At 38.0% G+C, this 26,603-nt stretch overlaps 1 protein-coding gene across 1 annotated transcript in view; it reads left to right on the forward strand.

The window, feature by feature from the left end:
• Positions 1-11,235: 11,235 nt before the first annotated feature.
• CNGB3 (cyclic nucleotide gated channel subunit beta 3) overlaps positions 11,236-26,603 on the forward strand; it is an 812,110-nt gene continuing 796,742 nt past the window's right edge. The window contains exon 1 of the mRNA XM_044065779.1: positions 11,236-11,961. Within this exon, the coding sequence (XP_043921714.1) occupies positions 11,236-11,961 (726 nt within the window). The remainder of the gene's footprint in view (positions 11,962-26,603) is intronic.

Below are 26,603 nucleotides of genomic sequence, written 5' to 3' on the forward strand. Positions count from 1 at the left end.
AGTTAGAAAGGAGATGATTTTGAAGGGCAGTTTTGAAGTTTGAGGGGGGTAGTTCACTATGTATAGCAGAAGGGAGGTTATTCCATAGTCTGGCAATGGTCTAGGAATATAGGAGTTTACCTGCAGGTAGATTAGGTTTAAGGATTTGGAGTAAGTGTTGGTGGTCAGAACAAAGGGGCCGATGTGGGGAGTATAGGGCAAGTAGGCAAGTAGGGAACTGAGAGCAGGACAATATGATGGTTTATGGAAGAGTTTATGTGATGTGGTTAGCTGAATAAGTAATAGGTGGTGAGGGAATTCTAGCCATTGTAGTTTCCTTAGGGCAGAACAATGATGGGAAGAGTGGCGACTACCTGTAGCAAATTTGGCAATCTTATTGAAACAGGATTCTAGCTTTAGTTTTAGGGAAGACTGCAGGTTAGTTAACAATGGTGCACCATAGGTTAGAGATGGTAGAAGGCAGGTGAGAGTGAGAGCTCGTTTAGTTGGTAAGGAGAGAACCCTGTTGTGCCTGTACAGTAGCCCTAGTTTTTTGTGTCTTTTACTGATGTTGGATTGGATATGCAGATCAAACTTTAGGTTATCATCTATTATGACACCTAATAATTTGGTATTTATTACTAATTCAATTTTAGTAGAGTTTAGAGACATTATATTGAAACCTTCTTTGTTGAGAATAGTGTTCCTTTTGGGGGTGAACAGCATATGCTTAGTTTTTTTTGGCATTAAGAGAAAGGTGTTTTTGTGGAGCCAGCATTCTACTATGAAAAATGCTGTTTGAGTAACTTGTTGTAGAGAATTTTGGTTGGAAGCAGAGCAGACTATAGTTGAATCATCTGCATACTGGACTAGGGAAGAGTTTGGAATATCTTTGTGCAGATTTTTTATGAAAATATTAAACAGAATAGGTCCTAAAATTGAGCCCTGTGGGATGCCTGTAGGGTTGTGAAGGTAGGGAGAAATGGAGTTATCCCATTTGACAGCATGTTGCCTGTCAGAGAGATAGCTCTTGAACCAATTAAGTGATTGCGAGGAAAGTCCTATGGATGAGAGTTGTGTCAGGCGAATGGTGTGGGAGATAGTATCAAATGCTTTGGAAAGATACAAAAAGTCATGGGCTTTATTTATAATATCTAGGAAGGAGACCAGAGCAGTAGTTGTACTATGTCCTGGCCAAAACCATGCTGGGTAGGGGAGACAATGTTATTGTTTAGAAGGTAATGGATAAGTTATTTTTGGATGCATTTTTCTAGTATTTTTGATATAGGGCACAGAATAGCAATGGGTTGAAAAATTGAAATCTCAGAGGAAGGGCCACTTTTATGTAAAGGGAGGATTATTACTTTTTTCCAAAGGTCAGGGACATATAACTCTTGGATAGACCTGTTGATGAGGATGCTTATAGGATAAGCAACTGAGTCGGTGGCTATATTAAGAAATTTGGCAGGAATATTATTGGCAGAATTAGAACATAACTTTAGATTTTGAAGGAGTTTTTTTATGTACGATGTGGATATGGGGAGAGACTGAATTCTAGCGTATGGGGTTCATTGATAGATTTTTGAGTTGGGGTATGAGGATTGGAGATAGTATGCAGTGGTGGAGAGGGGTTGGATGTGCAGAAGGGGATAGATGGTAGAGTTGAGGAGAAGGAGGAAGTAAGGTTGGCTATAGTATAAATGAAGTAGGAGTTGAATTTAGAGTTGATAAGGTCAGGGGTCAATTTAGGGTATGGACATGGATTAGATTTGGTGCCTGGGTGGAGTAGATTATTAATGGAAGACCAGAAAAGTTTTGGGTTGGGTTTCCTATTTGTTTGAAAGGTTCCAGAACTACTGTTGCTTGTCTTTGCAGATATGTTTTATGGCTTGTTTTCAAAGCTGTTTATAATGGATAAGATCGGGAGAATTTTTGGATTTGAGCCAGCATTTCCAGACTTTGAGACTGTTTTTCATAATTTCTTTAGTGGATTTAGATAGCTATGGGATATGGCTAGATTTAATTCCCTTGGATCTAGTAGGAGCTAAACTGTGAAAGGTGTTTAGAAACGAGTTGAAGTAAAGGAGGGCATCATCTAGAGGGAGAGTTTTGAGACAGTTCCAGTTGTGACTACTTAGAATACTGTTAAAGGTCTTAGGACAGAATTTAGATAAGTCTTGAATAACTCTAATGTTATGGGCATTTGATATGGAAGAACATTTTCAAATAGCAAAGGCTGGGAGATGGTCAATAAGGGAGTTTGACAGAGGGTATTTGGAGGGATCTGAGACCAGGATCCAGGCTAAAATTGAGCCTTTGTTGGATTTGAAGTTAAATCTGGTGTTAGTGTTAATTAGTTGTGTAAAATGGAATACATTTATATGAGAGGAGGATACTTTTAATGGTGACTTATCTAGCTTTTCCCGATCTGCCGTACAGTCATGTGGATTTCCTTCATATCCAATAAAACTGAGTATGTAATACTTGTCCCCTGTCTCTATGTGTACATCTCTTGTACTGAATGTAGCCAGCCATTTTGAAAAAAAAAAAAACAGTTTGACTAACCCCCTCAGTAATTTTGTTCATCTCACTGTTACTTAACAGAAGTTTTATTGTCTGATGCAAAGTTTGTAATATGACCCCTGAAAACATTGTCAAGTATTATGTCTGTTTTATTCTCCAGTATATAGCCAAAGGCCGCTGAATGCAGGGATGATAACCTTTTTCCACCAGAGTTATTTTTCAGCTGCAAAAGGTAATCGGTCTCAACCATCTCTCCATTCCAGGAGATATCCCATGAGACAATGATTGCAATAGCACTAATTAAAGTGTCTCGTTTCTTGCCGCTGCTTGTAAAATAAAAGGCAATTTATTGGTGGGAGCTATTAGCTCCACTGCCTATGCTAATTTATGATTTAACATCTTTAGTGCCTCTTCTTCAATGCAACTCCATTTTACAGTGAATACATTTTTTGTTCTGACAGCACTTTTACAGAGGGGAGCTGCAGCCACTACATAATCTTCTATAAATTCCCTCTTGTAGTTCATGATTCCCATGAATTTGTGTAAATATGGAATTGTCAATGGTTTTGGCAGCTCCAGAATTCCTTGCACCCTTTCTTTAAGAGGAGTCCTCCCTGCTGGTCTGATAATAGTTCCTAGAAATTTAACTTCTTGTGAAATTAACTGGTTTTTGTCTTTGTGTACTTTAAGCCCTGCCTCTTGCAGTTCCTTTCAAACCTTTCTTAGCTATCATATGTGTTGTTCTACCACCTCTGACTGTATCAAAATATTATAAATGTAATGTATAACCCTGTCGTTCTTGCTCACATCTTGTATGATTGTCCCCACTATCTGATGAAAAATGACAGAACTGTATTGAAAACCCTGTGGTTATCTAGTCATGACATATTGTTAATTTTCAAAGGTAAAGTCAAACCATGGCCAATCCATTTCGAAATGGTACAGAGAAAAATCCATTTGCCAGGTCTGTCACAGTGAACCATTGACTTTCTAGTTTTATTCAAGCTACTAATTCTGGAACTGCCACTATTAAGTGTGCTGTTGGTTGTGTGTACTGATTTATCTTTCTAGTAACTTCCATCTTTCTTTTTAACTGGCCAAATCAGTGAATTTGTTGGACTGTGTCCCTTTTGGATTATACCTGCCTGTTCCCATTCTAAAATGCATTTCTTCATATCGGCTGCTACTTCAGCCAGAATTGGATACTGCTTTTGGAAAGGAGGGATGAAATACCTTGAGCTTCCTACCATGACTGGCACTTCAAATCTTCCACAATCTGTTTTTGATTTTGCCCATAGGGTCTAAAATTCTTGCTCTGTGGTGTCCCATATATTCTTCTCTTCATCTGTCAGGGACACCATCCTGTTTCCTTTACTCAGTATCAAGTTTAATTTATTTATTTATTGACATTCATTATCGGAAAAGTCCACTGGGCCATGAAGAGCCCATTTTCAGTGAAGGCCCGGGGAGAAAAGCTCCAGTATACAAAGAAAAACAGCATAGTAATATAAGATAACAATATAACATATTAATATAACAACACAAAATATCAAATAAGCAGAAAAAGCATTCCCTCTTACATCTTTGTTGTTTGTCCTTTGATGGGCTTTCAGTTTTAAAATACTGAATTGTCCTTGCAATTGATAGATTTGTATCAATTTCCATATGTCCTGCAAATCAGAAGTGTGCTTTAAAGGTTTTCCTGCACTTTCAACAAATCCTCTCCTTTTACCACATAGGCACTGTCAGTGTAAATATTCACTGGATGGAAATGATGAAAAACATACTTTAAAGCTACCGGTTCCACCCTCTGTGCCAGCATGTATCCTGGTAATTTGACTAGAATCAGTTGGTCTCCCTTTAGAGTCACTACTGCAAATCCAGTATAAGGGCACCATCCACATACACATTTGGAATGTGGTGGTCATGATCTACTTTTAATAGTGACTTATCTAGCTTTTCCCGATCTGCCATACAGTCATGTGGATTTCCTTCATATCCAATAAAACTGAGTATGTAATACTTGTCCCATCTCTATGTGTACATCTCTTGTACTGAATGTAGCCAGCCATTTTGAAAAAAAAAAAAAAAAACAGTCTGGCTAACCCTCTCAGTAATTTTGTTCATCTCACTGTTACTTAACAGAAGTTTTATTGTCTGATGCAAAGTTTGTAATATAACCCCTGAGAACATTATCAAGTATTATGTCTGTTTTATTCTCCAGTATATAGCAAAAGCACACTGAATGCAGGGATGATAATCTTTTTCCACCAGAGTCATTTTTCAGCTGCAAAAGGAAATCGGTCTCAACCGTCTCTCCATTCCAGGAGATATCCCATGAGACTATGATTGCAATAGCACTAATTAAAGTGTCTCTTTTCTTGCCTCTGCTTGTAAAATAAAAGGCAATTTATTGGTGGGAGCTATTAGCTTCGTTGCCTATGCTAATTTATGATTTAACATCTTTAGTGTCTCTTCTTCAATGCACCTCCATTTTACAGTGAATACATTTTTTGTTCTCACAGCACTTTTACAGAGAGGAGCTGCAGCCACTACATAATCTTCTATAAATTCCCTCTAGTAGTTCATTATTCCCATGAATTTGTGTAAATATGTAATTGTCAAAGGTTTTGGCAGCTCCAGAATTCCTTGCACCCTTTCTTTAAGAGGAGTCCTCCCTGCTGGTCTGATAAGAGCTCCTAGAAATTTAACTTCTTGTGAAATTAACTGGTTTTTGTCTTTGTGTACTTTAAGCCCTGCCTCTTGCAGTTCCTTTCAAACCTTTCTTAGCTATCATATGTGTTGTTCTAGCATCTCTGACGGTATCAAAATATCATAAATGTAATGTATAACCCTGTCGTTCTTGCTCACATCTTTTATGATTGTCCCCACTATCTGATGGAAAATGACAGAACTGTATTGAAAACCCTGTGGTTATCTAGTCATGACATATTGTTAATTTTCAAAGGTAAAGTCAAACCGTGGCCAATCCATTTCAGTGGTACAGTGAAAAATCCATTTACCAGGTCTGTCGCAGTGAACCACTGACTTTCTGGTTTTATTCAAACTACTAATTCTGGAACTGCCACTGTTAAGTGTGGTGTTGGTTGTGTGTACTGATTTATCTTTCTAGTAACTTCCATCTTTCTTTTTAACTGGCCAAATCAGTGAATTTGTTGGACTGTGTCCCTTTTGGATTATACCTGCTTGTTCCCAGTCTAAAATGCATTTCTTCATATCGGCTGCTACTTCAGCCAGAATTGGATACTGCTTTTGGAAAGGAGGGATGAAATTCCTTGAGCTTCCTACCATGACTGGCACTTCAAATCTTCCACAATCTGTTTTTGATTTTGCCCATAGGGTCTAAAATTCTTGCTCTGTGGTGTCCCATATATTCTTCTCTTCATTTCATCCTGTTTCCTTTACTCAGTTTCAAGTTTTATTTATTTATTTATTGACATTCATTATCGGGAAAGTCCACTGGGCTATGAAGAGCCCATTTTTAGTGAAGGCCCGCGGAGAAAAGCTCCAGTATATAAAGGAAAACAGCATAGTAATATAAGATAACAATATCACATATTAATATAACAACACAAAATATCAAATAACCAGCAAAAGTGAAATCACAAGAGTTTCATGCATGTTTACAAGGTATAATGAATATAATCCACAAAAAATAATAGAAATCCAAGGTAACCATGAGAAGAAATTAAGAATGAGTAAGATAAACCAAAGTGGAATAGATAAGTGGTACAGGATTTGTGCCTCTAGTAAATAAATTGTGGGAATATAGAATTAAGAGCAGAGAGAATATAGATTTATATATACACTTTAGAGTAGTGACAAGGCACATAAGTTTAGTAGCAGGAGGGAAACTGGTTAATACAGTTACAACAAATAGTATAAAGATAGAATGGTTAAGGATGTTAGTGAAGATGCAATACAGATTATTAGGTAGATTATGAGGTTTGGAAGCAAGGCTGAGATTTATACAGTGGGAAGTCAGGTAACTGCATCAAAGGAAAAGGCAGATGCATTAGTACAGTTGCATATCCAGTTAGAAAGGAGATGATTTTGAAGGGCAGTTTTGAAGTTTGAGGGGGGTAGTTCACTATGTATAGCAGAAGGGAGGTTATTCCATAGTCTGGCAATGGTCTAGGAATATAGGAGTTTACCTGCAGGTAGATTAGGTTTAAGGATTTGGAGTAAGTGTTGGTGGTCAGAACAAAGGGGCCGATGTGGGGAGTATAGGGCAAGTAGGGAACTGAGAGCAGGACAATATGATGGTTTATGGAAGAGTTTATGTGATGTGGTTAGCTGAATAAGTAATAGGTGGTGAGGGAATTCTAGCCATTGTAGTTTCCTTAGGGCAGAACAATGATGGGAAGAGTGGCGACTACCTGTAGCAAATTTGGCAATCTTATTGAAACAGGATTCTAGCTTTAGTTTTAGGGAAGACTGCAGGTTAGTTAACAATGGTGCACCATAGGTTAGAGATGGTAGAAGGCAGGTGAGAGTGAGAGCTCGTTTAGTTGGTAAGGAGAGAACCCTGTTGTGCCTGTACAGTAGCCCTAGTTTTTGTGTCTTTTACTGATGTTGGATTGGATATGCAGATCAAACTTTAGGTTAGCATCTGTTATGATACCTAATAATTTGGTATTGGTTACTAATTCAATTTTAGTAGAGTTTAGAGACGTTATATTGAAACCTTCTTTGTTGAAAATAGTGTTCCTTTTGGGGGGTAAACAGCATAAGCTTAGTTTTTTGGCATTGAGAGAAAGGTGATTTATGTGGAGCCAGGTTTCTAGTATGAAAAATGCTGTTTGAGTAACTTGTTGTAGAGAATTTTGGTTGGAAGCAGAGCAGACTATAGTTGAATCATCTGCATACTGGACTAGGGAAGAGTTTGGAATATCTTTGTGCAGATTTTTTATGAAAATATTAAACAGAATAGGTCCTAAAATTGAGCCCTGTGGGATGCCTGTAGGGTTGTGAAGGTAGGGAGAAATGGAGTTATCCCATTTGACAGCATGTTGCCTGTCAGAGAGATAGCTCTTGAACCAATTAAGTGATTGCGAGGAAAGTCCTATGGATGAGAGTTGTGTCAGGCGAATGGTGTGGGAGATAGTATCAAATGCTTTGGAAAGATACAAAAAGTCATGGGCTTTATTTATAATATCTAGGAAGGAGACCAGAGCAGTAGTTGTACTATGTCCTGGCCAAAACCATGCTGGGTAGGGGAGACAATGTTATTGTTTAGAAGGTAATGGATAAGTTATTTTTGGATGCATTTTTCTAGTATTTTTGATATAGGGCACAGAATAGCAATGGGTTGAAAAATTGAAATCTCAGAGGAAGGGCCGCTTTTATGTAAAGGGAGGATTATTACTTTTTTCCAAAGGTCAGGGACATATAACTCTTGGATAGACCTGTTGATGAGGATGCTTATAGGATAAGCAACTGAGTCGGTGGCTATATTAAGAAATTTGGCAGGAATATTATTGGCAGAATTAGAACATAACTTTAGATTTTGAAGGAGTTTTTTTATGTACGATGTGGATATGGGGAGAGACTGAATTCTAGCGTATGGGGTTCATTGATAGATTTTTGAGTTGGGGTATGAGGATTGGAGATAGTATGCAGTGGTGGAGAGGGGTTGGATGTGCAGAAGGGGATAGATGGTAGAGTTGAGGAGAAGGAGGAAGTAAGGTTGGCTATAGTATAAATGAAGTAGGAGTTGAATTTAGAGTTGATAAGGTCAGGGGTCAATTTAGGGTATGGACATGGATTAGATTTGGTGCCTGGGTGGAGTAGATTATTAATGGAAGACCAGAAAAGTTTTGGGTTGGGTTTCCTATTTGTTTGAAAGGTTCCAGAACTACTGTTGCTTGTCTTTGCAGATATGTTTTATGGCTTGTTTTCAAAGCTGTTTATAATGGATAAGATCGGGAGAATTTTTGGATTTGAGCCAGCATTTCCAGACTTTGAGACTGTTTTTCATAATTTCTTTAGTGGATTTAGATAGCTATGGGATATGGCTAGATTTAATTCCCTTGGATCTAGTAGGAGCTAAACTGTGAAAGGTGTTTAGAAACGAGTTGAAGTAAAGGAGGGCATCATCTAGAGGGAGAGTTTTGAGACAGTTCCAGTTGTGACTACTTAGAATACTGTTAAAGGTCTTAGGACAGAATTTAGATAAGTCTTGAATAACTCTAATGTTATGGGCATTTGATATGGAAGAACATTTTCAAATAGCAAAGGCTGGGAGATGGTCAATAAGGGAGTTTGACAGAGGGTATTTGGAGGGATCTGAGACCAGGATCCAGGCTAAAATTGAGCCTTTGTTGGATTTGAAGTTAAATCTGGTGTTAGTGTTAATTAGTTGTGTAAAATGGAATACATTTATATGAGAGGAGGATTGAATGGAGGAAGCTGAAGCCCAATCAATGTTCATGTCACCTAAGATAATAGTTTCATTTTTGATAGTAGAGGAGATCCAAGATAGTATATCTTCTAAAATGGGGATATTGTTTCCTGGGGTAATATATATGACTGTTATACAGATATTTTTAGAGTTGTTGATGTCTAGGAAGGAGATTAGGATTTCAGCGTTTTTGAATTGTGGAATGGAGTTTGTGAATGGGAAAATTCTGAGATTCTTTGGCTAAATAAGGGCAATGCCACCTCCTCTTTTATGTTGTCTATCTACTATAATTGCATTGAAATCAGGGGGCAGAAATTCTGAGTCCTGTATTAAAGGTTTTAACAAGGTCTCAGTAGCAGCTAGGATTTGAGTTCTGATTTGGGTAAGCCAGGCATGGAACTCAGAAGTTTTGTTACATATACTTTGAAAGTTTAGAGTGGTTAAATGGAGATGATTAGAGGATTTAGGGGAGTAGCATTGTTGAGATAAAAGTGTAGTTTGGGGCCCTGGGTTGGGGTCAATATCACCTGAGAGTAATAGGGAAAAGTAAAAAGGAATACAGATTATGTGTTAAGTCTATTAGTTCAGAGAGAGAGAGAGAGGGAAAGGAAATATTCTGAATAGTTTCTTTTACAGTAAAGGGAATATTTAGAAAAGAGTAGTGTATGTTTCCTAAAGAGAAGAGGAGTAGAGTTGTAGATGCTAGGGCTGATACTAAAGTAAGAGACACCATTCGAGTCTGCTTGTGGAGTTGTAAAGTTGAGATATGTAGGTAGAACATCAGGGTTTAATGCTGTAACATTTGAGAGAAGAGGAAGAGTGACAATTAATGGAAGGAGATAGAGAGATTGAGGAGTAGAAGAATACATAGTGAGAGAATGCAGTTATGTAAAGGTGTAGGACTAATTGGAATAGAAATAGGGAGGAGGTTATAGAATTGGTTAATGAGTGAGAAGGTGTGATGTGGGAGTGGTTATGCGTCTATAAAGGAAATGAAAGAGGGGGTGGGTGGGAATGGGGGAAGGGTATGGGAGAGCAGTGAGCCTGGAGCAGAGTGGAGGGTAAATGGAGCAGGGCTACACCTTGTTGAAATCTAATGCCTGCAAAAACAATGTGTGAGAACTCCAGTAAGCCCAGAATCTTTAGTAATGGGGTTTACAAAGCAGTTGGACAAAAACTAGCTGGTAGAATGAAAAAAGAAGCAGCTGGGCATTAGTATTCAGTATAATTTTTATGGGACAGAAAAGTAACTAGAGCAAAGGGTACAACAGGAAGGAAAGAGATAGGAGGGGAGAGACTGGTCGGACCAGGTAATGCGCTACTCATTGATGAAAGGGAGCGGATGCTAAAAGGTTGTAATTACACTAAGTGAAAATGGCCAAAAAATGATAGAATAATACACATACATAAATTGGTTATATTAATGGCTGGTTCAGCTGTCTGTTGTAGCACTGCTATTTCTTTGAGGGCAGGAATCTGGGTAGTTATAATCACCCGAGTAGTTTTAGCATTGATAGTCCAGTTGGGATGTTAAGGGTTGTCACCTAAAATAAAGAGGGAAGAGCAGAGGAGGTTAAACAACAGTGCTGGTGAAGGTAACAATTAACAGTCTAGATAGTTGAGTGGAGAAGACCAAGGTTACAAATAGGGAAAAGATAGGTTAGGAAGAGGGAACAGGTTAAAAGCAGTGGGTAAAGATAAGCAGGAATAGGCTATGGAAGAGGAATTGCAGTAGGGTAGATGAAGGAATGGGGAATACACAGAGATGTGTTGTATTACTATGAGATCAGAGTGGGTAGCAGAGAAGAAAAGATAGAAGCAGCAAAAATGCTAATTCTTAATCAACTAATGCAAATTCTTAATAAACAAGTATATAGCACAAAAATGAAATCTGCATACATAATTGTTAGCATACAGTATTGAAAGATTCTCAGACAAAAGAACAGTTCAACATTGCACTGAAGAACAAATTTGAAGTGCTACAAGAACTGGTTGAGGAGGGTGGAGTAAACAGCTTATGGCAGAATGTGAAAAAGGCTGTAGACTTAGCTTGTCAAGAGACACTGGGACCTAAAAAGTATCATCAGAAAGAGTGGATCACTGCAGAAACACTGGTAAAGATAGAAGACTGAAAGAGGAAGAAGGCAAAAGTAAATAACAGTAAAACCAGAGCTTCAAAGAGCAAGGCCCAAGAAGAATATGCAGATGCCCACAGAGAGGTCAAAAGATGCATTAAAATAGACAAGAACAATTATGTGGAACAGTTGGCAGTTGAGGCAGAACTGGCAGCTTACAGTGGTAACACAAAAATGTTGTATGATATCACCAAGCGACTTTCAGGAAAGTACAGTAAGCCAGAGAGACCTGTTAAAGATAAGCAAGGGAAAACCATCAATAGTATAGAACATCAACTGAAAAGGTGGGTGGAACACTTTGAAGAACTTCTAAACAGACCGTCTCCTCTAAACCCTCCAATTATTGAGCCAGCCAATGAAGATCTATCAATCAATTTTGAAAAGCCGAGCAAGGAAGAGATCAGGAAAGCCATCATCCAAATGAAAAATGGGAAAGTGGCAGGACCAGATAACATCTTGGCAGAGGCCCTTAAAGCAGACCTGAATACATCAGTGGAGATGTTGTATCCACTCTTTGAAAGAATCTGGGCAGAGGAAACTGTTCCTTCAGAATGGAAAGAGAGCCATCTCATTAAGCTTCCCAAGAAACGGGACCTTAGCAAATGCGACAACTACAGAGGCATCAATCTTCTATCAGTTCCAGGAAAAGTTTTCAACCATATCCTTTTGGAAAGGATAAAGGACATCACTGACAAAAAGCTGAGAGAAGAGCAGGCAGGCTTCCGCAAAAATAGATCGTGTACTGATCAAATTGCAACGCTCAGAATAATTGTGGAACAGTCAGTTGAATGGAGCTCACCATTGCATATCAATTTTGTTGACTTTGAAAAGGCATTTGATAGCGTGGACAGAGAGACACTGTGGAGCCTTCTGAAGCACTATGGTATACCAACGAAAATAGTAAATTTGATAAAGAACTCATACAATGGTCTATCATGCAGGGTTATACATGGAGGGCAGCTCTCTGAAAGCTTTCAAGTAAAAACTGGGGTCAGGCAAGGATGCTTACTGTCACCATTCCTCTTCCTGTTAGTTATCGATTGGATTATGAAGAAATCTACTGCAGGACAGAAAAATGGGATCCAATGGACCCTATGGAATCAGCTGGAAGATCTGGACTATGCTGATGATCTTGCCCTCATCTCTCACAGCCAGCAGCAAATGCAAAACAAGACAAATTTGGTGGCAGTTACAGCACTAGAGGTGGGTCTTAACATTAACAATCTGAAGACAAAGATCCTTAAATTAAACTCCACAAATACTAACCCTATCACTCTGCAAGGGAAGCCACTGGAGGAAGTGCAGTCCTTTACCTACCTTGGCAGCATAATTGACAAGCAGGGCGGATCAGAAGCTGATGTCAGGGCAAGGATAGGAAAAGCAAGAGCAGCCTTCATACAGTTAAATAGGGTCTGGAAAACAAGAGAACTATCCTTGATCAACAAGATAAGGCTGTTTAACTCTAATGTAAAGTCAGTACTGCTGTATGTGGCAGAGACCTGGGGGTTAAACAAGACCACCACTAAAAAACTTCAGACATTTACAAATAGCTGTCTCAGGAAGATTTTATGGATTCGATCGCCAGACACTATTAGCAACACCACCCTTTTGGAAAGGACCAACCAACTTTCGATTGGGGAAGAAGTTAAGAGGAGGAGGTGGAGATGGATCGGGCATACTCTTCGCAAACCAGCAAACAATATTACAAGACAGGCGTTGTGCTGGAATCCTCAGGGGAAGAGAGGAAGAGGCCGCCCACGAAACACCTGGAGGCGAGACTTTGAGGCAGATGCTAAGCTTAGAGGCTACACATGGAACCAAATAGAACAGTTGGCCCAGGACAAGATTCGGTGGAGAGCTGTAGTTGGTGGCCCATACCCTGTCAAGGGTGACGGGCATAAGTAAGTAAGTAAGAATGAAAAAAGAAGCAGCTGGGCAAAAACTTAGCTGGGCATTAGTATTCAGTATAATTTTTATGGGACAGAAAAGTAACTAGAGCAAAGGCTACAACAGGAAGGAAAGAGATAGGAGGGGAGAGACTGGTCGGACCGGGTAATGTGCTACTCATTGATGAAAGGGAGCGGATGCTAAAAGGTTGTAATTGCACTAAGTGAAAATGGCCAAAAAAATGATAGAATAATACACATACATAAATTGGTTATATTAATGGCTGGTTCAGCTGTCTGTTGTAGCACTGCCATTTCTTTGAGGGCAGGAATCTGGGTAGTTATAATCACCCGAGTAGTTTTAGCATTGATAGTCCAGTTGGGATGTTAAGGGTTGTCACCTAAAATAAAGAGGGAAGAGCAGAGGAGGTTAAACAACAGTGCTGGTGAAGGTAACAATTAACAGCCTAGATAGTTGAGTGGAGAAGACCAAGGTTACAAATAGGGAAGAGATAGATTAGGAAGAGGGAGCAGGTTATAAGCAGTGGGGAAAGATAAGCAGGAATAGGCTATGGAAGAGGAATTGCAGTAGGGTAGATGAAGGAATGGAGAGTACACAGAGATGTGTTGTATTACTATGAGATCAGAGTGGGTAGCAGAGAAGAAAAGATAGAAGCAGCAAAAATGCTAATTCTTAATCAACTAATGCAAATTCTTAATAAACAAGTATATAGCACAAAAATGAAACCTGCATACATAATTGTTAGCATACAGTACAGTTTCTTAAATGATATAAGAAGCCCTTATATGAGTATACAGTATTATTATTATAGTATAGTATTATATAAGTTAACTGGTACTGTCATACACTGATGGTCACTGCCCACTTTGTTTTCATCTTTTGTTTTCCACAAAATGCAGTTGGAAAAATCTATTACTATTCCCAATTTGTTCATAATATCCATCCCTATTATTGTGATCCTACAACTGGGATGCATCAAAAATGTTCATAATATGAATTCCCCGTCCTGATCAAATCTGATTTCTTCAGGCTCACTGCCTACTGTGATACATGAACTACTGTTGAAACCCGAAATTAAAGTTTTCTTTCTTGGGTCCATCATTAACCATCTGTTTATAACAGAGACTGCTGCTCCTGTGTCTATTAGGACATTTTTCTACACCATCCCCTCCACCCAAACACCCCTCAAAGGTCAACAATCATTCCCTCACTTAAAAGACACAAAATAAACTATTTGGGTGGGGGGGGGCACAGCCATATTTTGAATCTTCATCATTCCCCACATTTCTGGAGACTTCTCTAATGACACAAATATTGTGTTCTTGCTCCTGGGAAATATCCTCATCCACTGCATATGCAGGATGTTGCAATTCCAGAGACACAGCCTCTCTTTTCTTGTGGTCTGGATTATAAGGAGCTTTTTCTCTATATTCCACTGGGTAGACATTTCCTTCATTGTCATATTATTGTTTTTTATAACTTCCCCTTGACTTACTGAAAAATGTCTGACTCTCAATACTATCTTCCTGTAATTTTTGATTTTGTTTTCATTTTCCAGCTTCTTTAGACTCTCATTTCTTAGCATATATTCCCTTCTTTATCTGCTTATCTTTCCACTTTTTATAATGTGGACACTCTTGCTTGACATATCCAAGTTTCTTACATAAAAAAAATGTGACCTTTTTTCATCAGGGCTTTGTGGAACCAGAGGGGTTGACACTGCATGTCCCTTCTCTCATCCCCTCACCTGCCTCTACCTCTTCCCCATCTTACTGTACCTATAATTTCAAAGCCATCTTCATCAGTGCCAAGGGAGAAAATGTTATGTTTGAAATTGTCTCCATCATCGTTCATCACCCTTCCTCTCATCAACTTGTGAACACATTGCTCTTATGTTTCAGTAGTTTCTTCATAGATACATTTAATGTCACCCAGAACTACCTTTACTTGCTCCAAAAATGTATGTATTAACCTCTTTCTAATTTCTGGTCTTTCCATTTTCCTATCATCTATGTTATGAATAATTTGAAAAGCCAACTTAAAATGTTCTGCCTGTTCCAACATTTTGTTGGAAACTGTAGTGTTAAAATATTCTAACAACTTAGTTGACGCTGCAAATATGCCAGGAGTACGCCGCCATTCTGTTTAATTTTGAATCAAGATTACAATCTTTAGCAACAATGAAAGTCTTGTAACATTGTGGAATAAATACTATAAATCATTGTCTTAAATAATTATTCCATGCATTGCCAGCTGTATATGACAACCAATCTTCAAATGTTAACATAGTGTAAAAAATACCTTGTTTATGGTTCTGTAACAGACAAGATTGCTGGTATAGATTAACTGAAGTGCCTGCCACTGTTTGTACAGCCTCAGTCTTAATGGTGTCTGAAGCTTTAAGCTCCTGTAACTGTTTTTGTAATTCTGTCTCTGAAGCTTTACATTCATGCAATTGTTTCTGTAATTCCCTTATTTTTATTTGTAGTTCTGCCTCTTTAGCTAATGCCTCCAGGGATCTCTGTTTTTCTTTGATTAATAACTAAGTGTTTCTGTTTCATCTCCCCCCCCCGACTGAACCTTGGTGATGGCATGTATTGCCTCTTCAGCTCTTTCCAAAAAGACAATAACATATTGTGCATGTTTCCTGACTTCTATGTCATGCTTTTTCAACATTTCCAGTTGTTTGTTAGCAATTTTTTTAATGACCTTCCTGCTCTTTGTCTGAAAGTTCCTTATTGTTAGTAATGCCATCCCACTGCTTACAGTAAGTCTTAAAAAATTCTGCCATCTACCCAAACTGCAATCATTTCTTTTTATCTAAAAATGACTGAAATTCCCTATAAAAAGTGGAGAATGGCATTACAAAATGACCTTTTGTTTCACATACAATGTCTAACCTGTCCTGTGTAAATTTTGATGTTATCTTTTGCATCACAGTTTTTTGACATGTAATACAGAATCAAGGATATGTATCCCTACAGTTTATGCAAATATTGATCATAACACTGTATCCATTTACAAATATAAACTTTGTCACTTTTGCTAGTACCAAACAATGTTTTGTTACTTTTAACATCACTGCTGGCTTGTTCATAAAATTTGCATACTAAGGTCCAAATTTTATCTGGTGTTTGATTTAAGTCTATTGCCACAGTATGTGGGCATTTTCTGCTTAAGTCCTTGATGGCATCAATGTTATTTCAGAAAGAGGCTTACCGTATTTCAGAAATGGCTAACAGCTGATCAGGCTGTCAACCAAAACCAAAAGCTGGAAATTCTCTCTCTCTTGAAAATGATGATGAAATGTCTTAGACCAGATGCAAAGATGAAATCTCGGCTTCACCGAAACTTGGAAGTAATAGATACTACTGAGCTGGTCAATACCGACTGTATTGATGTTTGTGCCAGTGAGATAACCAAGTGTTTGTCATAGCAGACTGGTACAAATATATTACTAAAGATTCAGATCTAGTCTGGTTCACCACTGTTAAAAATAGCAAACAAAGACTACAACACTATACAACTGTATTTGTACTTAATATAATATTTATTAATATGACCGACCAAACACTACTGTTGAGATATTAACATTTCCTTTATAACATGGATTACTGACAGATACATTGCACTTCCTCAAATGACTCTGAGTTCATAATGAACTGTCCTTTTTTTAACCAGTTGTTTTTTGGTCCCTTTTATACAGTTTAAGCTTAAATCTTCTTGCAACATTCTTGGCATATCTGTGGCTTTACTGTGGACCACAACAGTTCTTGTTCTGTTATCAATTTCTGAGAATATTATGGACCTCACCAGCTTTCTGTTTCCTTATCAGTTTCTAAGAAGACCAGGGTGTACTATTGTGACAAGATAGCCATTTCATTTTGCACTGTTAGCCATTTACGTTTGTTAGATTAATTCTGTCAATTGAGTCTTTGTATGTACTTAGCTTATCATGCTACTTCAGCAAGCCTCTATTATCATAGCCTTTAGTTACAAATATTTAAGCCCACAACATATCTTGTTGTCATGCAAACACATTTTCCTAGGCTAATCACACTTGTTTGCCGCATATTTCTTTCTGCATACTTTACAGGCTTTGTATCACATACCATTTCTAAAAATGTCATGCTGTTACTATGAGGGAAGACAACTTTACTTTTATATAATATCTATCACCAATCCCATGGATCACCAATATGTTGACACTTGCAAATGCTCACACATACATTTCACACTGGCCTCCCAACATATTCTTACAACATCCATTACTGATGTCATCTACTATAAATTGACCTGCAGCCTTGTAAAAGTTAGACTTGTGCTGTGGTGCTTGCACAAAGTACTGTGTTCTCTATTCTGTGTACTTAGAGAGGTAGGAGGTATGTTCTCACTGCAGTCAACTGAGGTGTGTGTGCATGTGTGTGTGTGTGTGTGTGTGTGTGTGTGTGTGTGTGTGTGTGTGTGTGTGTGTGTGTGTGTGTGTGTGTGTGTGTGTGTGTGATGTCATCACCTATAAACTGTCTGACATTCCCTAAGTCAGACTTAAGCTGTGGCGCTTGTCTTTATTACAGAGTTCTCTAGTTGGTGTACTTAGCTATGTAGGGTTCTGTTCTATTTGCTGTCAAGTGGTGTGTGTGTGTGTGTGTGTGTGTGTGTGTGTGTGTGTGTGTGTGTGTGTGTGTGTGTGTGTGTGTGTGTGTGTGTGTGTGCAGTTGTTTGACATTAGAGAGAGCATTTTACAACGACATGTGAAACATTGCTATTACCATTTTCTCTTCACCAGACACGTTTGATGGCATCACCTATAAACTGTTGTCTGAAACTCTTCAAGTCAGACTTGAGCTGTGACACTTGCCTTACATATAGTGTTCCCTAGTTGGTGTACTTAGATATGAAGGGGTTCTGCTCTCATTGCAGTCAAATGGGGTATGTGTAGACTCACTTAAGGACCTGGGTATAAAGGTAGATCCAGCTATGAGTTTTTCTAATCATATCAACCAATTGGTTAATGATAGTTGTAGAACTATAGGTTGTATAAAAAGGTTTATAAAGTCCAGGAAATCTAAAATGATGACGTCATTGTTTGTTAGTTACATTAGACACAAACTTGAGTATGGAATAACAATATAACCACAAGGAAATTGAGATCAAGTGCCTGAACAAAACTAATAACCACAGTAAAATGCTTTTCGGCCCCAAAACTTGGACCGAACCACAAAAGGAGGGGGAGTATCGATATTCATCAAAGATACCCACACCTCCAGGTTGGTGGCAAAGCACGAAGCATCAGAGACTATCCATGTGCAACTAACAGTGGGTAAAACTGCCTTCCAGTTTATAGCCTGCTACAGACCACCCTCCCAAACCCAGGAACCCCACTCGGCCTTCCTGAGAACACTGGAAAATATGAAGGTCTCTCCAAACACAATTATATTGGGCGACTTCAACTACCCAAACATAGACTGGGAGCATTACTCTAGCTCCAACACCCTAGCCCAAAGGTTCCTAGAATTTATAAACTCAAATGCTATGGAACAACTTGTTACCACTCCCACAAGAGGGGAAAACATACTGGACCTGATCATCACCAACATGGGGACTCTATGCTCCAGACCAGAAGTGTATCCCTCACTGGTAAGATCAGACCATAAGCTAATCTCACTGGATATTCACATCCCGACCCCACCCCCTGCCCAGAAAACCACAGTGAAAACCTTCTCTAAAGCAAATTTCACACTCCTCAAAACCGAGGTGGAATCCTTCAAAGCCCCTGGGCCTGTGGAAAATACGGCCCAGACCACAGAATCCTTTATAAATGCATTCTATGAACACCTTCAGGAATGCATGGGTCATGCGATCCCAAATAAAACCAAGACCCAATCCTCCAAAGGCAGACGTCCTGTCTGGTGGACCCCAGCCATAAACAAACTATACAATAGAAGGAGGAAGCTACTAAATGAGAGAGCAAAATCCCAAAAAGGAAAGGCATCACTGATCAGTATTAGCAAAAAACTACGGGCACTCATAAAATTGTCTAAGGCCAGCTTCGAGAGAAAAATTGCACAGGACACTAAGGATAATCACAAGGCTTTCTTTAGTTATGTTAGGAACCTGGGTGGTAATTCCCAGATATGCTCAGAATTAGTCCAAAATGACAAAAAATACACTGAACCCACAGACATTGCCAACATCCTAGCTGACAGGTTCAGCGCAAACTTCTCCCCCCCTCCCCACCAAAAGGGCAAATATCTATCCCAGCAGAGTGCTGCCCCCCTGACATCTCAGATGCTCAGGTAAGAGCCGCCATCTCCAAAGCAAAAAACACAGCATCAATGGGACCAGACGGTGTCCCAGGCTGTGTCCTACATGAACTCCAAGAAGAGCTAAACATAAAACTACTGTTCAATCTCAGCCTTACTACAGGATATGTGCCCAAAGAGTGGCGTACAGCAACAGTGGTCCCTCTCCATAAAGGTGGTGCCTCAACGGATCCTGGAAACTATAGCTCCATAAGCCTGACTAGCTTGGTCTACAAAGCTATGGAAAGGATCATCATGGACCTCATAAATAAAGATATTGGGGACCTACAGACACTGGATCCTACCCAGTTTGGCTTTGTTAAGGGCAGATCCTGCCTCTTAAACCCGGTTGATTTCTTTGAAACAGTCACCAAGGCCATTGATGAGGGGAAGGTGGTCCACACAGCCTACCTGGACCTCGCAAAAGCCTTCGATACAATACCCCACTTGGGCATTATAGATAAGCTCACCAGCTTAAATATAAACCCCTATGTCACTAGATGGATTGCAAACTGGCTCAAGGACAGAACCCACATGGTTAGAATTGCTGGAGCCATGTCAGACTCCAAACCAGTTACAAGTGGTGACACACAAGGCTCATTCCTTGGACCTCTCTTGTTCGGTATATATTTCTCGGAGGTACAGGCCAACACGGAAGGACTGTGGCTGACCAAGTTCGCAAATGACTGCAAACTGGGCGCCATAATCGACTCTCCAGCCGATACAAGCATCCTCCAAAAGGGCCTCATAGAAACAGACAACTGGTGCCAGAGCCATGGCCTCAAGCTAAATGCCAAAAAGTGTATAGTCATCCCCTTAGGCAAAAACAAAGTGCCCACAAATTACCACATAGGTGGTAATCCATTAAGTACAGAAGAAGTAATTAGGGACCTGGGGACCCAAGTTGATAGCAATCTCTCATTTGACAACCACGTGGCCAAAGTGGTTAGAAAAACATTTTATATAGCCCACCTAATCATGAAGGGATTCACATCTAGATCAGGGAGGTCATCGTGCCTCTTTACTCATCCCTCATCAGGCCCATAATTGAGTACAATGCCCCTTTTGTGATGTACCTTACCAGACACCTGCAGCAACTGGAAAGACCCCAAAAGTACCTCAGCAAGAGGATCAAAGGGCTCAAACAGATGCCATATGCTGCCCAGTTAAAGAAACTCCAGCTCTACTCAGTGGCATACCGCCTGTTCAGAGGCGATCTGTGCCTGACGTATAAAGCCATGTCCAACCCGGAATTAATGGACATGCTGCACCTCAGAAAATCCAAATCCCATTGAGCTACGCGCTCGAGAGACTTGAACCTCAGCACTGAAATAAATAGGACATGCTGGAGGGACAGATTCATAACCCAGAGGCTCCCTTCACTCTGGAATAAAATCCCAGTCCAGGTTAGGCAGAGTCCCTCATTGACTCTCTTCAAGAGGAATCTTGATGAGTGGATGGGAGATCGTAGGTTTACCCCGGGTATCACTTCTGTGTCACTGTTAGACAGAGGCACAGTATACTAACCTCGAAAAAGGGCATAGCAAAATAAATTTAAAATGGGTGGCGAAAGCCAAACACATTCTGGCTAGGCTTATAAATGCCCTAGGGCAGATAGCCTAGTATGAACCTATGAACCTATAAAATGCAAAACCAGGCACTAACAGGAGGTTGAAATGAAAATGTCCACTGATGGCTCAAATAACGAACAATTTTAATACATTAACGCAATCTTCACAACAGCGTTTTCATCCAAAATGGACTTCATCAGATGTGAAAACCAAACTTTCAATTTCCTCCCCTTTTATACTTCCCTAAATTGATAATTGAGTCAGTTTGCAGTAATCACACCATCACAAATTAACCCAGTCACGGTTAACCCCTTAGTAAACCAGAGTAAAACCCTGAAAAAACACTGTTGAGTAGTAATAAAAACAACATAAAAATATAGATGCAGAGTTTCTACAATGGTAAATATAAAAATGTGAAATATGTATAAAATTGTAGAACATATGTAAGATGCATCCTATATATTTAATATATAAAATAAAAAACATAAAAAGCGTACAATATGCTAAAATCAAATGAAATAGAATAAAATGGAATAACTTCCTAATTGGGTCAGTCATGACATTTTCTATCCTAGATGCATAAAAATATATATTTAAAATGCTGAAAATAATCAAACATCTCCCCCCAATAATGAGAAATAACATAAACTGCCAATTTATAATTTTGCAGATCTCATTCTAAGAATGGGGGTGATCAAAATATGTTCATTTAACCCTGCGGTCTTGTTAGCTTCCAACAATAGTTGCCAGTACAGTTACCTTACTTCAATTTTGTTTTCCCACGGGCCTCCCCTGGGATCCATGTCCACCTTCTCCAATACAAAAAATCTCCACTTAATTAGGGTACAGACTGTGAAATGTTTGTTGTAAAGTGCATTACTGTGATCTTGACTTTTTATGGCATTTAGATGCTCATATATTCTTCTTTTTAGTTTTTGAGTGGTCTTACCGACATAGAATGCCCCACAGTTCTGGCAGGTGGCTAAATATATCACTCCTTCACTACAACAATTGGAGTGATTGTTGGCCTCCACAACTCGGTCCCTATCCGGAATGTACACCCTATCCTGATTCTGTATATACGGACATTGGGAACATGTGCCACACTTGCAGGTACCTAGTCTTTTCCTATGAACTAGTTTCTTTCCCCTTTCCAAAAGCTCCTTCAGGCTTTTACCTTTTGTATGTAATTTACTGGTGATACAGCGGTGCCAGGTACCAAAAATAAAACTACAGCTGAATAAAAATACTTATTTATTTTAACATCAGGTTTAGCGCTTTCATCTACTCACAGTAGACTTCCTCAGAACACTATATCCAAGAACAACAGTCGTTAAATAATGATAACCTTCCAATTACATTACTACATTAATTAACCTCATTAATATTCAACAATTCAATTCTAAACTACTATAATCAATCAAACTGTGCAAATACATATAATAATGATTTAAAGTTATATAATCACCTAAATTTTTTTAAGTTATAAAATATTAAAAACAAATACACCAAAGTGTAAATTTATATGCCTGTTAAAAATGTTAAAAATATATACAATGTATCATAATGGGAAACAATAATAATTTAACTGCTAAGATGCTGATACTAACTCATATTATTAGTGTTTTAAAAATACAGCTCTGTAAAAATAATTAATGTTGTTGTGGTACATACCCCTTTCAAGCACTTAATAGGGGTTTGGTGGAAATACAGTCATTTAATCTTGGAGGGGTGGCTGCATTCAATAAAATTTGCCATTTCACTTCTCTCTCCCCCAGTTTAGCTTTCACATCTTCTCCTCTGGGGTCGATCTTGACACATTCTAATATAGAAAATTTAAAAGTATTACAAGTGTCACTAACTTCCAAATGTCTATATAGGGCATTATTTGTGTCTTTTTTCTAATACAGTACAAATGGTCGTATATATGATTCCTAAATGTCCTGTCCATTTTTCCTACATAAAAACTAGGACAATTGGTGCAGGTAGCTAAATAGACCACAAGTTGGTTCTGACAATTACCCTTTTTAAACCTGATCACTGTTTTGTTAATGTTACCTAAGGTGAGGGTACAATCTTCGCTTACTGCATAGCACTGTTCACAATGTCCACATTTACTTGTGCCTTCCGTCCTATTATTCCTTTTTTCCTTATATGTGTCACTGGTTTGAATTTTTGTTTTCAAGTTTAATCCTGTTTTATATACAAAATGGGGTTTGTCCCCTAATTAATTGTGCACCCTTTCATCACATCTCAAAATATTCCAATTCTATGTATAATATTTTTCACTTCTTTAACATAAGGATTAAATTGTAATATACAGGCTCTATTGAATTTCTTAGTCTTGTCCCTAACTATTGTATTAGTGGGTCCATTAATAGTATCCTTATCTGCACCCAGCAAGGGCTTGTACTTTTTCCCCCACTCACTTTTAACATACCCAGTGACATCATTAATGATTTCATTAGGGTATCCCCTCTCTCTAAACATATTTCCTATATATTCAATCTCTGTCACCATCTCAGAATAATCAGAAGTCATGTGGGGCAGCTCTAATACATTGTCCCTTAATAATACTTCTCTTCTGACTCCTAGGGTGATTACTGGAAAACTCTAAGTATGTGTTACTGAAGGTCTCCTTTCTATATATTTTAGATTTAAAACCCCCATTTATAGAATAAACATAAGTGTCAAGGTATGGGATACCAGTACTATTGTAAATATGTACTAGACTTGTTAAGATATTCAATAAAAACTACAATTTCGTCCACGGTACCAGTTCACAATATAAATATATCATTCAGAAATCTAATATAACAACTATTGAACTGGTACCATTCATTTTTGAAAATATATTCTTCCTCCCAATCTAATAGAACAAGGTTTGCAAACATAGGGGCACAAGCTGTACCCATAGCAACCCCTCAAATCTGTTTGTAATGTTCTCCTTCATAATATATGTAGTTATTATCCAACATTATGCTCATAAATTCTTCTAATAAGCTAATTTTGTCCCAGTCAAATGGTGTATACCTCTGTATACTGTTGGTAAATCTAATCAGACCTTCTTCCTTAGGTATACAGGAGAACAAATCAACAACATCAATTGTCAAAAATATTAAATTTTCTTTCCATAACTGGGGTTTAATTCGACTAAGGAAGTCCCAGTAGTCTTTTACTATGTGTGGGACCTCATCATAAATGGATTTTAACCACCTGTCAATTACTTTTCCAACGGGGAAGGTTTTACTTTTACTTCCTGATATAATAGGACGAAATGGGGGGTCCTCTAAGTTATTGTGTACCTTAGATATCCCTACAATTGTAGCTAACACCGGAAATTCGACTCTTAAAAAACGATACATTTCTATATCTATTCTATTGTACAATAGATATTCTTCCAGATATAGGTTGATTCTCCTGTTGGCAATATTTATTTGATTGATAGATGAAATTTCATAATTCCCCCCGTGTTATTTAAAATATCATAAATTTTGTGCATATACTCACTAGTATCATATAATACAATTCCCCCTCCCTTGTCTGAGGTCATAATACATATATTATGATTACTACAAATTTCAGTGAGAATGTGATGTTCTTTCTTACTCAGGTTGAATTTAGGCCTTGTCTGTTTAGTCATTTCTAGATACCTATACATTTCATCCGTTACTACCTTTTCATACGCTGCAAGGGTGTTATGCATGGGGGGGTGCAAAATGACTTTTCTTTCTTAGGTCATTGTTCTTTTTATACTCAATTTCATTCTGAAAAAATATTTCAAGATTTAATTTCCTCAGAAATATTTTAAATTCAACTATGTTGTAAACTATGTCGAATTTCTTGTTAGGGACATACTTCATACCCTTTGCAAACAGTAAAAAATGTTCCTTCTCAAGCTTGCATTGGGTATAATTGAATATACTAAAATCCCCCATGGTATATTTTACCCTATTTTGCTGCACTATCTCCTGTTTCCTAGTTGTCCTTTTTGTTTGGTTTTCGTCCACACCCCTTGGTATGATACTTCTCCCCATCTTTGGTTGTCATGTTTCCTGTAATACTCACTGTAGCCCATCTTCCATTCCTGTTGTTTTCCTAAAAAATGTTGGTTGTTATTATTACCACCATTGTACTGCCTAATATAATTCTCTCCCTTAATAGCTGGAGATTGTTCCTTTCCAATGTGCCCTTCACCTCTATCTGTCCCCTTATTCCATCTATAAGCTGCACTCGATTTATATTGTTCAATATCCCTCTTAAGTTTTTTACATTTCCTATCAAAAATCATTTTACTGTTTTTCTCTACATAATCAAATTGTTTGTTATATAAAGTTTCCCATTGTGAAAATAATAAATCTTTTAAAATAATTTCATTCAATTCATCCACTTCTTTCACCATCATACATAATTTACTGTCATTACAGGAAATAATGAACTCCATAGAAATAAGAACTGATTAATTAAGGACTCATTCATAAGACAGAAGAGGTCACTTAAGGTTAATCACTTGTTAACAGAGGGGGTGGAGCTAGGAACTAAAATTTCTATTTAAGGAGTAAACTAAAACATTTCAGAGCTTTACCAGAAAGGCTCATCCAGACTCTGCTACACTTTGCTGTGAAGGAAAGGTTAGTTTGCTGTTATTTTTTGTATTTCTGTATTGCCTTTCTATATTTTGAATACTGTAGTTTGTTTTCTTTATCTTGTGTTTTGCTTGCATTCTGTTTTAAACAGCATATTAAAACTTCAAAAGAGACCACAGCTCTCTCTGTTCTGAGTCAAGCAGAATTTCTATATTTTGAATACTGTAGTTTGTTTTCTTTATCTTGTGTTTTGCTTGCATTCTGTTTTAAACAGCATATTAAAACTTCAAAAGAGACCACAGCTCTCTCTGTTCTGAGTCAAGCAGAATTTCTATATTTTGAATACTGTAGTTTGTTTTCTTTATCTTGTGTTTTGCTTGCATTCTGTTTTAAACAGCATATTAAAACTTCAAAAGAGACCACAGCTCTCTCTGTTCTGAGTCAAGCAGAATTTCTATATTTTGAATACTGTAGTTTGTTTTCTTTATCTTGTGTTTTGCTTGCATTCTGTTTTAAACAGCATATTAAAACTTCAAAAGAGACCACAGCTCTCTCTGTTCTGAGTCAAGCAGAATTTCTATATTTTGAATACTGTAGTTTGTTTTCTTTATCTTGTGTTTTGCTTGCATTCTGTTTTAAACAGCATATTAAAACTTCAAAAGAGACCACAGCTCTCTCTGTTCTGAGTCAAGCAGAATTTCTATATTTTGAATACTGTAGTTTGTTTTCTTTATCTTGTGTTTTGCTTGCATTCTGTTTTAAACAGCATATTAAAACTTCAAAAGAGACCACAGCTCTCTCTGTTCTGAGTCAAGCAGAATTTCTATATTTTGAATACTGTAGTTTGTTTTCTTTATCTTGTGTTTTGCTTGCATTCTGTTTTAAACAGCATATTAAAACTTCAAAAGAGACCACAGCTCTCTCTGTTCTGAGTCAAGCAGAATTTCTATATTTTGAATACTGTAGTTTGTTTTCTTTATCTTGTGTTTTGCTTGCATTCTGTTTTAAACAGCATATTAAAACTTCAAAAGAGACCACAGCTCTCTCTGTTCTGAGTCAAGCAGAATTTCTATATTTTGAATACTGTAGTTTGTTTTCTTTATCTTGTGTTTTGCTTGCATTCTGTTTTAAACAGCATATTAAAACTTCAAAAGAGACCACAGCTCTCTCTGTTC

The sequence above is a fragment of the Protopterus annectens genome, chromosome 3.part0 (genome assembly GCF_019279795.1).
Source record: "Protopterus annectens isolate FY-2018-M chromosome 3.part0, PAN1.0, whole genome shotgun sequence".
NCBI lineage: Eukaryota > Metazoa > Chordata > Ceratodontiformes > Protopteridae > Protopterus > Protopterus annectens.